Consider the following 16716-nt stretch of genomic DNA (forward strand, 5'->3'; position numbering starts at 1 on the left):
AAGAAAAAGGACTATGTGCGGTATGGTCAAATATCTGCCCTCGATTTCAACCAATTTTTAAATAGAATCGTATAAAAATAAAATCTTCACAAATCATTGTCTAGAGGATGCCTATAACTTTAATCTTGATTTTAGTCATCATTGCTCATTTGCTGTTTATCTATGACGTCACCTAAATGACCTAATTCCCGCAAAGAACTATATATGATATTAGTCAAATTTGGCCCCCAAAATTCGCTATTTTTAAAATGATTCAGGTACATTAATTTGTTGTGTTATTTTATAAAAGAGTTGACATGAAATATGTTTTCCACCTATTTATTTGATTTATATGCACTCACTGGCAGTATATGACGTCATAAGTGACGCTATTTTTATAATTTAATCAAAATTAATCAAAAAATTGACATTTTTCTTATGTTTTTTCGAATGGGAAATATTGAGCGACTCTTTGAACAAGAATGAACTTTTTGTCACTTATAAGTATTGGATAGATATATCTTTGGCGAAAATATTTTGTTTGTTCAAGCAGTCGCTCAATGTTTCCTTACAGAAAAACTACCTAAAAACAAGCCGTTTTATGCTAAAAATGAGAAAATGGCGGGAAAAGGTAAACTTTATGATGTCATATTTTTAAATTGTGGATACTAAAATCAAAATGAAAATTATGAAAAAACTTCAAATGTATCTTTGTACAAATAAAACGAAAAATTACAGTAAAATGACAATGTTCATTTTAGGGGGCCATTTTAGGCTCAAACCATATATAGTCCTTTGCAAAAAAGTGAAAATATTCTCATTTTTGCTCCATATTTTGCATTCGAAAGTACAGAGCGCAGGTCTGCTCAAGTGCGATTTTAACATTTGTTTTTAGACAGAAAGTTATACACATAATATTAAAAAATGGTCCTTGAGCAAGCCTGCGCTCGATGTTTCCCAGTCGAAAAACCATCGGAAAACACCTATATTTTGCTACAAAACATCAATTTATCAAAATAATGCAATCTTCATGACGTCATTTCTACATTATGACGTCACTGTGGTTATAACCTTTTACACCTTTATTTCCAATATGATTTTAACTATCTTTCACCTTATTTTTAAAGCTCTTTCTAAATTTTTGATTTTGGGGGCAAAAAATGCATAAAACCGCACATAGTCCTTTACATACAGAAATGATTTTTGTGTTTTTCATGTCATTTCTTATTAAAAGTATGAGTAGGTATACAATGTCATGCCTTTAACCATCCAGATTTATTTGTCTGTAGGTTTCGCAGATCATCGGAGCAGACAGAGACCACATCATCACCATGTTGGCTCGCTGTCTCCCTCATATTGTACCCAATGTGCTCCTGGCCAAGAGAGAGGTTTGTCTCTTGTTTTCTAGAATATACAGGTTGTACATTACATGTTCTATGAGTAGGCGTACCCAACATTTCATTTTCACCCCATTTACCAACAATTATTCAAAAAGGAAAATTAAGTAGGATTGCGTATGTATTTTAGGGAAGGAATTCTGCTCAAATTTTAAAAAAAAGTTGAATTTCTATGTTATTTAGTGAACAGTAAAAAGAGACAATTTTAACGGTATATATGGAAGCCTTAAATATTATATTAGATATTATAAGCCATTGAATAAAAATACTTAAAACTGAAGAAAATAACATTTGATACATTGTAATGAACAAGTCAAAAGGTTCTCAAAGATTCAGACACTATAAACATTTACTGTGCAAACCTTGGGTATTCATTAATAATGGTTGATTTGACAGGAGTTAATTCCCTTGATACTATGCACAGCCATGCTGCATCCAGACTCCAAGGAGAGGGACAAACTCCTGAACATTCTTTTTAACCTGATCAAAAAACCAGATGAAGAACAAAGGTTTGTTGGCTAAAATAACTCCTGAACATTCTTTTTCACCTGATCAAAAAACCAGATGAAGAACAAAGGTTTGTTAGCTAAAATAATGAATAATCAAAGAAATGTAGATGTAGTTGAATTTTTGTCATTTTTAGACTTTTTTAATTTCTCTTAAAAGAGTTATGCATAAAGAAAGCGGTATAATCTAAACCTAAAATTTAAGGACTTTTTCCATACAATAAAGTAATTCATAACTTTAAAACTGAAAAAAATCAAATATAAATGTTAAAGGCTGAAAATTATAAAATTTATGAATGTTGACTTAGGTTCATTAAAAGTATAAATCCTTTTGGTTTCTGATTGACAGACAGATGATAATGACAGGCTGTGTGGCCTTCGCACAACATACAGGAAGTGCTCGACTGATTGAAGAACTCCTCCCCCAGTGCTGGGAACAGGTTAGAGACTCCTACAGGAGTATTAATGCAAATTTTCGATTGGTTTGGTGAATACATTTTATTTTGAATTTTTTTAATATGTGAGAAACTGACAATAAAAGTTTTTTTGCCATTTGAAATATTTTGTTATGGGTATAATTGCATAAAGTTGCTCATTACCTCTGGCTCTTTGGCATTTACATATCACGATGCAAATATAGTTCTGTTCAGTTAGCTAAAGCATTGAAATTTATTTGTCCAGATAAATCACAAGTACCCCGAGAGAAGAATCCTGGTGGCTGAGGCCTGTGGGGCGCTGGCATCCTACTTACCAGTCAGTATTTACATCATGCATATATTAACATCTTACTCTCCTTACATCATGCTGTGTGAATCATCTTACCACATTGACAAGGCAAAAAACAAGTTGTGATAAGTCAGTGTTTTTTCAACACTGAGTTAATAGATCTAGATGAAACTGTTTTAATGGGTACCAGTATTTGTTGAAGACATTAGTTTGTATTAAAGACCGAGATTTTGAATTTGTATGATAGACTGATTTCTGAGGGTTTTTTGGTAGTATGATTTGTATTTTATATTCTGAGTTTGCATTAAAGACTGAGATTCTGAGCTTTATTATAGACAGAAATTCTAAGTTTGTATTGTAGACTGAGATTCTAAGTTTGTATTTATACATGTACTAAGATTTTGAGTTTGTATTGTATACTGATATTATGAGTTTGCATTATACGAGGGTTGTCCCAAAATAGCGTAGACAAGTGGCGTTATTCAGTTAATCGAAGACAAAGGAAGATGAAATTTGTGCCACAAAGGGTTCAAGATATTTGCATTCAAATTATGTTGTAAAATCAAATATTGTTTGAGAATAAATTAGTGAAATGAAAGCATGTTAGATAAGAAATTCGACATGCGGCGCAATGTCAAAAACAAAAAGAAAAAAACAACATAATGAAATGAAAATTGCGAGGAAAAGTACTTTTTGAATGAACAAATTCAAATAAAACATACATTGATATCGGATAATAATTCTATTAGTTACTCAGAAAATGTTTTGGCTATAACAAAACTTTTAAATATTATAAAGCGCGTTTTGTGACAAGTTGAGAAGTTAACTCGTAATAAAATGACGATGTCAGCGTTTAAGGCGGCGCAGCAGTAACTGATACATTTTTGTAAAAAGCATGAAATAAATCCTAAGCGGCTTTGGAAGTAAATGAAATTAACAAAATCGATTAATATTGCGTTTTGTGAATAAGTAGTTTAACATCATTGAAAATATTTGAACAAGTATGATGACAATAAGCGAAAAAAAGAAACCCCGAACGATATCAATGGACGTCAAAATGCAGAACGACACATTTCGGTAAGACGGACGTTAGACAACAAGTAATACAGGACCAATTTGGAGCCGACAGATCGTTTGTACTTAGAAAATATTTTTAAAAAAAATAAACTAGAAATATGTTGAATGTGCACTGAGGGTACATGTTCAAAGATTATATTTTTTCTAAGACATTTTTGGAAATAAAACATAAACGTTATCGTAAAACGATATGGAGGGTTTAGCAACAACATAAAACTGGAAATTTTCGACGTCGCACATTGCGCCGCCTGACAAAACTTGTTGTTAATAATTATTTATTTTCTCGAGAAATAAATAAAGTACAGATTTGAATTTTTCAGTATTGTTTGTCAAAGGGTCATTGAAGAAAACATAGAAGTCTAATGAAATTGCAGTGAACAAATTATGAATTATGTGTCCTGTCTACACTATTTTGGGACAACCCCCGTAGACAAAGAATTTGAGTTTGTATTGTAGACTGGGATTTTAAGCTTGTATTGTAGACTCAGATTCTGAATTTCTGCAATAGACTGAGATTTTGATTTTTTACTGTAGACGGAGATTCTGAGTTCGCTGATCCTGTCAATGCTGCAGCAGATGATGGTGGATGACAAGGAGGCGGAAGTCCGGGAAGCTGTCGTTCGCAGCCTTGGAATCTTGTTTGGATTTATCAGCGATACAGACAAGTACACTCAGGTAGGAAGAAGGGAGGTCCTGCACCATTTGTACGCGTCTTACTCTCATTGCAAGACAGGTACAAAACTGTCATGAATATATGTACTTCCTTGTGTTTCTGTGAGCTTATGTTAGATACTCATACCATGATATTGCAATGTAGATAAATGACAGTAAGTAGATTTAAATTGTACATGGATGCCTTTACCCATTGACCACTAACGCTGGAATTCCTTCCTTATCCAACAATTTGATCTTACATGTACCTGTCGGATACCTTGTTTGATTGATAAAATTTATTTTTATTCATTACTTTTTTACTGATAAGATTATTTGCCTGATATTCCTGCCACAAATATTTAATTTTTGCTGATAAAATATGAACATGTACTAGGTTGGCTTCCAGTCTCTGGTATGGTGATAAAGGGGACTAACTCCATCATGTGTTTAGAAATCATTTTTTTCATCAAATTTGTGTCACAAGTACAGTATATCCGGTTATTTTTGCAATGATCTAATTTTCGCTTTTTTGGCAATTTCTTTCAAGTTGCAAAATACCGAATACGCAGAAATTTTATCGTGCATCATTTTCTATAAGACATTTTTAAAATTGCAAAAAATGACTGAGGCAGATTAAAAATTCTACATATTTTCCCCATTTTCGCAAATTTTGTGACCCCCCCCCCCCCCAAAAAAAAACCCCAAGTATATGGTATTATTGAAAACCATTGAGAATTGTAACTGTGGCTTTGTAGGGTTGTGAACTCCTGTGGACGTCCCTGAAGGACCCCTCGGAGAGAGTGGTGATGACGGCCCTCCACGTCTTTCTGCCGTCCCTCGCTGTGTGGGCCGATGAACTGGATAAACTCCAGCACAGTTTGATCCACAGTGTGGTCAGGGACCTGGAAGAACTAGTTAAGGCAATTCCCTGATGGGAACCAGTTTAATCCCTCTTCTTCTTTCGCTAGACACCCTCTGTTAAAGAAGCATCCACTTATATATGTAACAGATTGCTGTGAAGAAATTCAATACTATGAATTGTTAACGCTTATGACAATCAGAAAAAAATTCAAATCAATTTCATTTTGACTAGAAAAAAGCTTGAAGTAAAGGGAAAAACAAATTCAATTACTGGTAAAAAATGATGCTCTTTTAACAGATCTGCTTTATATATATATATTTTTTTTTTAATATTTGTAGTTTTGCTTAATTGATTTAACTTTTCATTTTACCTTACAAAATAGCAATGATTTTAACGTTTTAGCTTTTACTTAATTGCGAAAAAATGTATAAGATGCCATTTACAAAAACATATTGTTTTTTTTTAATCATTTGGAAAATTGTGTTAGATTTGTTTTGCATTTGATGTGTTTTTTTGCCACTGGTTTCCACTAGACTTCTGATGAGCACAACTTCCTCTCGGTATTGTATAAATCAGAAATATTCTGTAAAGCTGTTTTTATCTATTTTTATTACAATATACATGTTTATTTTTAATTACTGTATACATGTACAAACATGACACTTAGTACACATGATCAAAATCTTACAATTATTTGCTCTTTTTTTCAAATTATGTACATGTATTTAATTTCATTTGTAAATTTCTTTTTTTTTGCTAAGAATGTATTTTTCTCGGTTCTTGCAGTAGAAGGGCCACTCTCTTTGCTCTCTGCACTTGAATGTAAAATTTTAGAAATAAATTTTTATTATTGCCCTAATCATGATTTTTTTTAAAAGAAGTAAATTTTGGTTTCCGTTTTATATTTTCAACACATTGTACTCAAAATTTATCCATATTTTTTTCTTTACACAATAAAAAAACTTCTGTATATTTTGCATATATATTGCATATCCACTAGGAGAAAGTTTCAAGTACATGTATTTCATTCTCAATTCTTGATCTTTTTTCTTTTGATTTTATATAGAATATTTTACACTAGTATTTTAAATACCAAACAATCAGACAGTTTAAGTAATTACAGAATATTTCTGCCACTCTTTTGGTGATGGTTAATCCTAATATCAATCTTAATCCATTTTTAATTACATGTTTATATTGGTATAACTCTAATTGATACTTATATTACTGTAAAGCATAATAAGTTTTTAATTAATTCAAAATTTTATCAAAAGAAGACAGACATTTCCTTTCATGTCCAGTTCTGTACATGGTAGAACTTGTGTATATTTCAGTGTGCTCTGGCGGCACAGAAAGCCTCAAATAGTACTCACATTCCACTGAACGAGTCACGGTTCATGAATTCGATGGCGGCCCTACAAGAGCTGATCTCCTTCCTGTATGTGTCCGTCATAAAGACGGGGCCTTACTCTGACAGAGTCGGTGAAGTTCTGCACAATGTGGTGGACGTTGATAGTCAGTACCGACTACTTCTTGTTTCGTAATCACAGTAAATTATTAAAAAACAAAAGCTCTTCATGACAGTTATGTCTTGTTTTTACTATTACAGAATTGGGCTTCAAGCTAAATTTTTGATGTAAATTTGATATTTTCCATTGCGGTTTACATGAATATAAATTCTATATTTGTATACTGATTATTCAATTTTCCATCATTAATTTATTCTCATGACATATGAAATGATAAGTTTTTTTAATGTGTTTCAAATATATGAAACTTGTGCTCTGTTTGCCTTATCGATTGCTTATATTTTTGTTTTCATAGGGGAATTATCTTTTTTCCAGTATCTCGTTTCCCCAAACCAAGCTCCATACTTAGCGACCTAAAGGTGGTTTGTGGTGACAAGGATCAGTTGTCTGCCCTTGTTCATTTATTCGAAAATCATATTGGAAAAGAATGGTTTGAACCATGGGATTCTTTCAACTGGGTTGTGAATAATTTGTGAGTGAAAATGTCAATTAACTGCCTTCAGATGTTAAAAGTTTCAACATGTAGCATTTTTATTGTTCATTGTCAAAGTTTTTGAATCACATGTAGAACAATTTTAATCTAAGCTTTCCACTGTATTAACCTTTCCTTGACAGAATTCCTCGACTACTTGAAGTTGTGTTAGGGGCAGGTCTAGCCCTACCCAAAATTGTGAATAGTTTATGTCGATGCTTTTTTCTGCTATCTCGGACATTTGGAAAAGTTTTTGTGGAGAAAAGGGCAAGTATTTTAACTTGGCAATTATCAAATATTGGTCAGTCATTAACATTAAGATTTTATCAGATATTTTCATCAATGGGAAATAAATATGTTCCTGTATATGTTAAGTTTATCCTCATATGATTATAATTTTAGTTTTTATGGCTTAGATTAATTTGTATTTTTTTTTTTTCAGTTGAGACCAAAATTTATTGAGTTAATGGTACTGACAGATGAGCATACAGGTATGTTGTTAAGACTTTTAACACATGTTTATTAATGAATGCTGAACAAATGTGTATGAATCAATACACTCTACTGCATGTCATACTGCATGTTATACATTTATAAAAAAAATTTAATTTTTTAAAAATTTCAGTTTAAAGCAGGTGCATTGTTTCTTACAGATCACCGTGGTTACGCTGCTGCCAAGCAGATGAGTGTCACCACATGTGTCGTCCCGGTCTATGCTGCCGGAGTTCTGTCGGCATTCAACTCTGTACGAATTATCGTCCTTAATTGATTTCTAGCTTAATTTATATTATTAGCAATCATTTACAAAAATACAGTAAGATACAGTGAAACAGTGACAGTGGACAGGCTTATAACAAAGTCATGCTTACAGTCAAGTCAGTTTCCTTTCAATTATCTTAAAACTATACCATAAGATGTCAGTTTCATTCCAATTATTTTAACATTGCATCATACACCTACTGAATATAGAGAATAATCATGGTTATTAAAACAAATAAAAGGCACCCATTCTTGATATTTTGCTATGTGTTCTACTGTATTTAAAATGAAAAATGAGGTTATGTAATTTACTTGCAATTTTGATGATGTACTTGGTTGTTTTATGTAATAAAGGAAGAAGACAGACAACAGCTGAGTCAGTTCCTACAAGAAATCCTCTGTACTTTGTCCATGTATCAAGCCCCACTGGACAGTTTAAAGGCAGCCTTCACTGAACTCAGGTAGGCATTTTTTAGTGGTGATGACTGACAAGTGTCTGTCCACTAAATTACATGCATGTCACCACAATCTGCAAATCTTGGGCAGTCTGTATTGTCCCCAATTAAATTAAATGTAAATTATATTAATATTGTGGTGTTTGCATTCAAATTATACACATTTTCATACTAGGAATCAAATGTAATTAACCTGTGAAGTTTATACGTTTGAATTTCAACTATTCCCTGTTTGATTTGTCGGTAGCTCCACCCACAGTAACCACGAGTTGCTGCTGACCGTGCTGTGGGATGCCGTCGTCCACACCTCGCCTCAAGTCCGAGCAACGTCAGCCAGACTGTTCGAGGTAATCTCCCATTGTAAACCAACATTTATATGCTTGCTAGAAAATTTCACAAGCTTTGCAAGTACATCTTATTTGCCAATATTTTTCACTGTTAGCTATTATAATAGGTTCTGATGCAAAAAGTACTCCATGCAAATCAGTTGAGTTAATCAATTATTAATCTTAATAATCTTAATTTTAATAATATTAATAAGTTGTCAGTTAGTAATTTTCAAGAGAAAAAGCTATTAAATATGATGATGTACTGAGGTATAGAAATGCTACAATCCTATAATGTTTACTGTTGTAGCTGATGGTGAAGGGGGTCGGAGAGAATCTCATCTCAACCCGCGTCTTTCCCGCTCTAGTCACCCTGGGTACAGATCCAGAGATGTAAGTACTCTCACAGTACAAACTTCAATTTGGATATCTAGGTTATAAGAGGCATCTGCCTTGGCTGATTTTTTTAGATTAGACAATGTTTAGACAACTGCGTTGATGAGTATCTACATATTGCTCTGTGTTTCCACCACAAAATTATCACATTTGGGGTATTATGGTGCAATAATCCAGTAACTATAAATTGATAATTATAGTACTTATATTATACTAGTACTAGTATTATAGTGACATTGAAACTTTCGTAGAAGATAATGATAATGGTTTCAAAACACTTCTAAGATTTTGTTTTGTTGAGAAGATACTCCCTATAAATTTTCCTCTGGCATTTTGATTTTGTTTCCTCAACAACTCTTTCAAGTGACATCGGCAGAGATGCTTAAGAATAATTGTTCTGATTTTAAATGCTTTGATCATAAACAATTCATTGATAGAAAGTGCACTGAATGTAAACAATATTTAAGATTGTCATTTTATAAGAGTATTACAATATCAGAATGTGCACTTTCAATTTAATGCACAGAAGATTTCAATTGCAAGTGGTAAAAGATGGTAAATGTTGGCATACTTGATCTTTTATTTTCCAGTATTGTTCGTACAGCAACCATTCCTGCTCTTGGTGCAATAATAGAAAACGTTTCCCTCGTAGATGTAAGTAACCAATGGAAGAATGCTATTCTTTGAAAGATTTTAAAGATTAAACAGTAATACAGTATAACATGGTTATAGTGAATACACTTAAAATGAATTGACACTTACAGCGAAGTGTTTTTATTCCCCATGACTTGATTAATTGTCGTAAACTTGATGGATATAACTAAATACGCTTATAACGAATCAAAATCGCCCGTCTTTGGCACTTTGTTACAAGCGAGTATTACTATAATATGATATGGTCTCTGCACAACAATTATATATATTGATAATTTAGAATTGATACCTGAGTAATTTATATTTAGAAAAAAATTACTGGTGAAATGTCTCTATAGCCATGGCATTTACTTTGTTTTGATAGTATATATTGATGCCAGAGTTGGGGTCAATTACTTTGAAAAGTAATTAATTACTTTCAAATACATTGACAATTTTATCAATTACTTGCAATTACAAATACATTGATTTTTTAAAATGTAATTAATTACTCTCAATTACTTTGATAAATGTAATTAATTACATTTCAAATACTTTAGTTTTATTTTTTAAATCTTGAGAATATATACGTATATTAATGACATACAGGGCTATATGTACGGTTATCTTTTTAAAGGTTGTATAGTTCAGTTCAGATCAGATTTCTTGAAAATTTTCTTCAACATTAAATTCATTAAGTACCATTGAGTTCATTTTTGGTTCTGAATAATATTTTCTCTATAGTGAATTAAGTTTTATTCACATATTAAAACTATGTTTATTGAGAAAGTACAGCTTTTGGCAGTACAGCATATCAGTATATAAATAATAATTGCTATAGTTCACAAGAAAGAGATACTTTGATTCCCTTGAGTCTAAAATCAATTGGGGTTCTTGGGTATTGGAGGAGTTCACACCTCCACAAAATTAGATCTTTACCTATTGCTCTGGGCAGTGTGTCATACTGTATAAACATATAAAACATTATGGGATATTTAATTATTGTATAAACAAAAGTAAAACATGTATAAAATCTATTTATCATTATAAGACACCTTTATTATATCTTAAACTTGGAAAAAAGTAATTGAGATGTAATTGAAAAGTAATTGAAAATACACAATATTTTTGGAATGTATTTAAATACATTCAATTACTTGTAATTGAAGACAGACTCAATTACCAATTACTTTCAATTACTTTGAAAAATGTAATTAATTACACTCAATTACAAATACTTTTTTCAATTACCCCATCCCTGATTGATGCATGTATTTTGTAACATGTGTAACAACTTAACAACTTAGTGTCATTTTGATTTTCCATTGCTTTAGATGCTAGACAGAGTTTACATGCAGTTTGTTACATTTATGGATGACCGAATGTATAGAGATGAACACGAAGTCAACATTGAGCTCATTCGCACGCTAGCTCGAGTTGGTCCAAATGCAGAACCTCGTTTTCGAGATGATCGTGAGTACTCATTTTTCTATTTCCCTCTTGGACTGCAAGTTATGTACATCTACAATGCAAGAAGCTTGTATATTGAGATTCAGAGCATCTAGTGTCATTCTGAGGATTTGGGGTTACACCTGTGTATGAATCCATGAAACTTTTGTAAAAAGAGCAACAATGCTTGCAAGGAAGAGAAACTTGTAATCGTCTATTGTTTTTGACATTGCACACATTGCAATATGGTCCAAGTTATAAAATTGTTTTGATTGTTTTTGTTTTGCCTGCCTGCCAAATCACCAGGCAGTAAAGCCTTCTCCCAGCATAGCCTAACTACAAAAATCTGCCTGTTAATTTCTCTGTCACTGTGCAATGAACCCTACCAGCAGTTAAATTGTCTGTAGAATGGGAAGTTGACTGGTTCCCTTGTTTACAAACATTTCTCGGTCAGTGAGAGCGGTCAATAGGTGTTAATCCTCGCTCTGGTTGGAGTATGGCCAACCCTTTGAACTGACTGTGGCCGTTCATCATCTGCCTGATGAGCTCCTCTTTATGTCTCGGGAACTGAGTGGGGGGGGGGGGGGGGGGGAGATTATTAGACAGGTTGTGCCAATTTTGTTTTTGTTTAGCTATAAATTCCACCGTCTGTCAGAAAAAATGTTGACATATTGGTAATATTAGGGAAAAAAATCGATTACCATATTGTCAGTTTTTTTTATTTCTTATATGATTACCGGTAAAGAGATTCCACAAAAATGTTGTATTTAATTGATCAGTTCCAAGTAACACAAAAGATTAGGAAAAACTTATGAAATAAAACTTTTTTATACAGTTATTTGCCATTTGTTTATGATCCAAGAGTCTAAGCCTTCATGAGAACTGTTTTGCAATGATACAAATTATCAGTTTGATGCATGGATTTGATAATCAGTGACAAAAAACTGAGACTACAAAATATAGGAAACCATACAAATCTAACAAATGGCATACAGTTGATTAAACAAATAATCAATTTTTAAAGTTAACAAAGATACATGTAAAATATAAGAATTGTACAATGACGTTAACACTAAGTTTTGCAACTTTTTTGCCTTGCATTTGACAATTGAAACATGTTTCACACATTTGCATAGTTCTTACTTTTTTAGTCCTGCCAATGAGTTATTTATGAATTTCTCAGTCCGTCTGTAGCACTAATCCTAACTCTCAAGAATAGATTCAAGATTACTGTAGATATCTGTGGAGTGAAAAGTTTAGTAAAGGACAAGGTCATGGATTATCAAGGTTAAATTTCATCAACATTAATTTAGGTGCATATATAAATCATAGTTTACAGATATACTTGTGGGTATTATTAATTTTTACTGCCTAGAATGATGCAAAAATGAGGTTTGATTTGGAGTTCATTTTGATGTATGGTAAATAGAAGATACATAAATAGGGAGAATTTTTTGTGTTTACATTTAGAGGAAATTAAAACCATGCAGGATTAGGGCAAGCCATGTGTTTAGCTCAGTTCCACTGTTAGAACAAACCCTTTATCTCTCACCTTGAGTGGAGCCAGGAGCTGATGGTGGGTGTTATTGAAAAGTTTAGAGTGAATGTTGAGAGAAAGAGGATAAAGGGAGAAAGAAACAGATAATGGGGTGTCTGAAGATCATCAAGAGGGTTAATAATTAACTGTAAAACGAGGCCAGTTATCATTAACCAGTTAAAGACGACCACATAACCTTAACATCATAGTTCACTGGCGTGAAGTCATTAAAATCAACACACGGACCAGAGGCAAGGAATAGAGTGAACACTTTAGAACAATTTCTTTTCTTCAGATATTTTCATAATATGTTGAAGATGCTAGAAAACTTTTGTTTTTTACTTTCAATCAAAAGAATTAATACAGAACCATAGAAATGGAAAGTACCATATATCCAGTTATTTCTGCAATGATTTAATTTTCAAGATAACTTTTAGCAAAAATTACAATATGCAGAAGTTGTGTTTAGTATTGTTTGCTATTAGAAACTTCTTAAATCACTAAACAAAATAACTAACAGGAATAAAAAAAAGTGACAGATATACCCCTTTAATGCAAATTTTTGTGAGACAGGAAAAAAAAGATTAAAATTATTTTTCAAAAAGACTGCTTGACTAAAAAACAGTCGGTGATGTGGTGTACGTCACTACACTTATCCAAGAGCTGTGTTCCTGACAGATGGAGATCGAGATTGGGGATGCGGCTCCATATTGTTTGATTTTGTCCTAATTGTATTGACAGGTTGCTGCTGTTGGCATGGAACAGATCTCCTTACTGTAGACTATTTGTCATTAACTCAATAACACCAATTCCCATCCAATCTATCAGTGAATAAAATCCCAGATCTGAATTTGAAGCGATTTGGTTGTTTGGATCATCCATTTATCCTGGTGCTAACCAGTGTGTTTGCTTTGTGTTTGGTTTATGAAATGTTTGATGGCAATTTTCTTTGCTAATTTGTTTGTATTTATGTACCCGGTATGTCCATGCCTTTGTGCTTATGTATCCCTATTGCACAATGCAGAGAAGTTACATTATATCAAAACTAGCAACCAGTGTATATATCTTTTACATAGAAAATTTGCAGAAACAAATTCTTACAACGTATTTAGAAATATCTTGCATCAATACAAAAATTGTCAGATTTATGTTTTGAATATTATCATGCACATGAATGCAGCAGTCAGAAGATTCAGAGTTTGTATTTTGTTGCATTAGGGTATTACATATATTTTGAGAGAGAGAGAGAGAGAGAGAGAGAGAGAGAGAGAGAGAGAGAGAGAGAGAGAGAGAGAGAGAGAGAGAGAGAGAGAGAGAGAGAGAGAGAGAGAGTGTTAAAAAAATCTGAGGGATAAATTTTATTCAATTAATTAAATTTCAATAATAAAAAACAGAGAGAATAAAGTGGTTTTTTTTTTTTGGTTTTTAAAATGTGTAACTAATGATTGTGTAAGCTTATTTATGTGATGAATGAAGTGAGTACTGGGTTAGTTACTGCTTTATTTCACTAAGAGGATTAGGTCATTAATTTCTTCTTACTCAATAGTTGTTAATACACAGGCTACATTGGATATACAGAAACAAATGAATATGTAGTTTTGCCTGCTGGGAAATCTAATTTTCCAATTACCTCCAGTGTATTCAGGTGATTTGGCTGACAGCTCAATATAGATGATGTTGGGACTTGACATTAGAAGGAAAGGCTGCACATTTCTGTGGTAATTGTTTTGTCAGAATACTAATTAGGATTCCTTTTGTCATCACAAACAGTGTAGACAAAACTATTTTGAGCAGGGGCTTCCTTCCTCCGTTTTGCTTGTAATCCTTTGTCAGTGGGTTAACATATGGAGAGGGCTGGTCTAACTCATTTCACAGAACAGGTGCTAGGTCTATTTACTGGCTTGATGCACACCAAGTTTCAGGATGTTTTGATGCAGTGCAACTATATATGCGAGGTTTGAAGATGTTAACAGACTGATGTATATTGAGCTTCATGCACATGCCGAATGAATTTATTGGCTATAGATTGACTCTGATTTACATAAGTTAATTGCCTATTTATTTATCTGTCTATATCACTTTCAATCCATTCTTCTGTTATGTCTTGTACATTCATATATACATGTACTGGTAATATCAGTTGTGTTTTAAAAGTTAGCAACTTAATTTACCACTAATAATTGGCTATTATTTTTTCCACTTCCGTTTGAATATTAAAAAACATATTAAGAATTTTACATTCTTATAACGAAGATTACTGGTAGTTAGTGTTTTCTCTAAATGTTCATTTATCATTTAAAGTTAAGCAATAAAAGTCATGCCAAACAAAAACAAGTTTTAAATATCTACTCAAAAGTATTTTGGAAGCCTCACATGTAAATTATGATTCTTTGATGTAAATTTTTTGTATCTGGTAAACTGCATGTGCACTAGGCTAAGGCCATTTTCTTTTTAATTTTGAAACTATATACATCTCATTAAAAGGAATTTGAATTATGTTATTATTAAAAAGACAAAGTCAGAGTGGTCATTATTGCGATGAAGTTCATGGCACACATACAAAATTCAATATAATTGGGTGTGCTGTTCTTTTTCTGACTGGAAGAAGCAACGCAGGGAGAATTAATCGTAACAATCAATACAGGGAGAAATTATTGTTGGCATGTTAAGCAGGTTTAGGTTAGCAATTGAGACCTATTAAAGGAAGTGAACATGAAAAAATTATCAAGGGCTCAAATTTGTCTGTTTGATGTGTATAATGATATCTGAAAACCGTTTAGACAGAGCTTTCCTCAGTAAAAAGATATACCACTTAGAATAACTAATTCTTGAAATCCATGAGCGCTGCCATATTGTTAAAATCATTACCTCCCTGCTGGGTTATCTCTAAGCATCTAAGAGAGGGCAGCACTGATGCTGCCGTCAGTGAGACACATTGCATTTTTACACACGTGTAGTAACAGGGATAAAATGCCATCATCAAAATGTGAATGGAAACTTGAAAGGAATGCAAAGAGTTGTCATTTTAAACAGTGTTTATGGAGGAAGATTTTGGATCTCAGAATGATGCATTCCCACCAGCAGTTAATGTGACATGTAACTAGAATGGAATGTCCGTGGATCAGTGTTATTGTGACCTATTTTTTCTTGCACTCGGGAATTTGTTGTTTATGAGTTTGAACATTATGTGTGCTACATAAATGAGCACACAAGGTGCGCATTGCACAGCATCCTGACTTTTAAAAAGTGTCTTAGTCCTGTTATTCTTCTGACAGCATAAACAGAACCTGCGTACATATCATCAAGATCTTATGTATAAAAAAAAAACAAATCAGAAAAATCTCAGGGCATTTAAATAAAAAGTAACGGTAAGAAACCCCACATGGAATATGGAATTACAATTTTATATTAATTTAAATTGAAATCTAAAAACAGCATTTTATTTATGTAAACACTGACTGCCACATGCATCTCCGTACAAACATCTGGAATTTGATGGTCTTATATTTCACAAATTAATTTATCTATATTCATTTTTTGTACAAATAATAAATAGTTATCTGAGGTTCATTTATAGAAATGTACTAAATCCTTGTCTTCTCATGACAGTACACAAAATTTTTCTTCACATCAAGGCATAATTTTTCTCCTCAACTTTTATCAACTCTGTACATAAACACTGGCCTAGTTCCAACATTGACCCAGTCACCAGCAGCAATGTGGCTTATCTACGTCAGAGAACAGATGCATGCTGGGGAATAATGGATTACCTCCATAAACCTTTCACTGAGAGTGTTAAATTGATAAAATCTCTTGATAGAAATAAACAAATAGGTAACAGACCTCATTTTTAAGTTTCAAAAGGCTTTTATAATTTATTAAGCAACAATTATTTTTTTCATGTTCACTTCCTTTAAGGATGGAGAAAAAGGATTGTGGAACAGACCGAGAAAATTTGA

At 32.6% G+C, this 16716-nt stretch overlaps 1 protein-coding gene across 3 annotated transcripts in view; it reads left to right on the plus strand.

The window, feature by feature from the left end:
* LOC105321717 (RAB11-binding protein RELCH homolog) overlaps positions 1-16716 on the plus strand; it is a 41865-nt gene that overhangs the window by 3095 nt on the left and 22054 nt on the right. Inside the window, exons 9-25 of one of the 3 annotated variants that reach the window (XM_066078276.1) lie at positions 1269-1367; positions 1773-1885; positions 2232-2322; positions 2564-2635; positions 4220-4360; positions 5095-5253; positions 5735-5761; positions 6536-6716; positions 7046-7202; positions 7346-7469; positions 7645-7693; positions 7856-7947; positions 8316-8422; positions 8664-8763; positions 9053-9135; positions 9729-9792; positions 11106-11244. In XM_066078276.1, coding sequence (XP_065934348.1) covers positions 1269-1367; positions 1773-1885; positions 2232-2322; positions 2564-2635; positions 4220-4360; positions 5095-5253; positions 5735-5761; positions 6536-6716; positions 7046-7202; positions 7346-7469; positions 7645-7693; positions 7856-7947; positions 8316-8422; positions 8664-8763; positions 9053-9135; positions 9729-9792; positions 11106-11244 — 1798 coding nt within the window. Of the gene's footprint in view, positions 1-1268; positions 1368-1772; positions 1886-2231; positions 2323-2563; positions 2636-4219; positions 4361-5094; positions 5260-5734; positions 5762-6535; positions 6717-7045; positions 7203-7345; positions 7470-7644; positions 7694-7855; positions 7948-8315; positions 8423-8663; positions 8764-9052; positions 9136-9728; positions 9793-11105; positions 11245-16716 lie in introns of all 3 variants that reach the window. The other 2 variants (XM_066078277.1, XM_066078278.1) reach the window with 2 other exon arrangements.

This window comes from Magallana gigas, chromosome 3, assembly GCF_963853765.1.
Source record: "Magallana gigas chromosome 3, xbMagGiga1.1, whole genome shotgun sequence".
Classification (NCBI taxonomy): domain Eukaryota; kingdom Metazoa; phylum Mollusca; class Bivalvia; order Ostreida; family Ostreidae; genus Magallana; species Magallana gigas.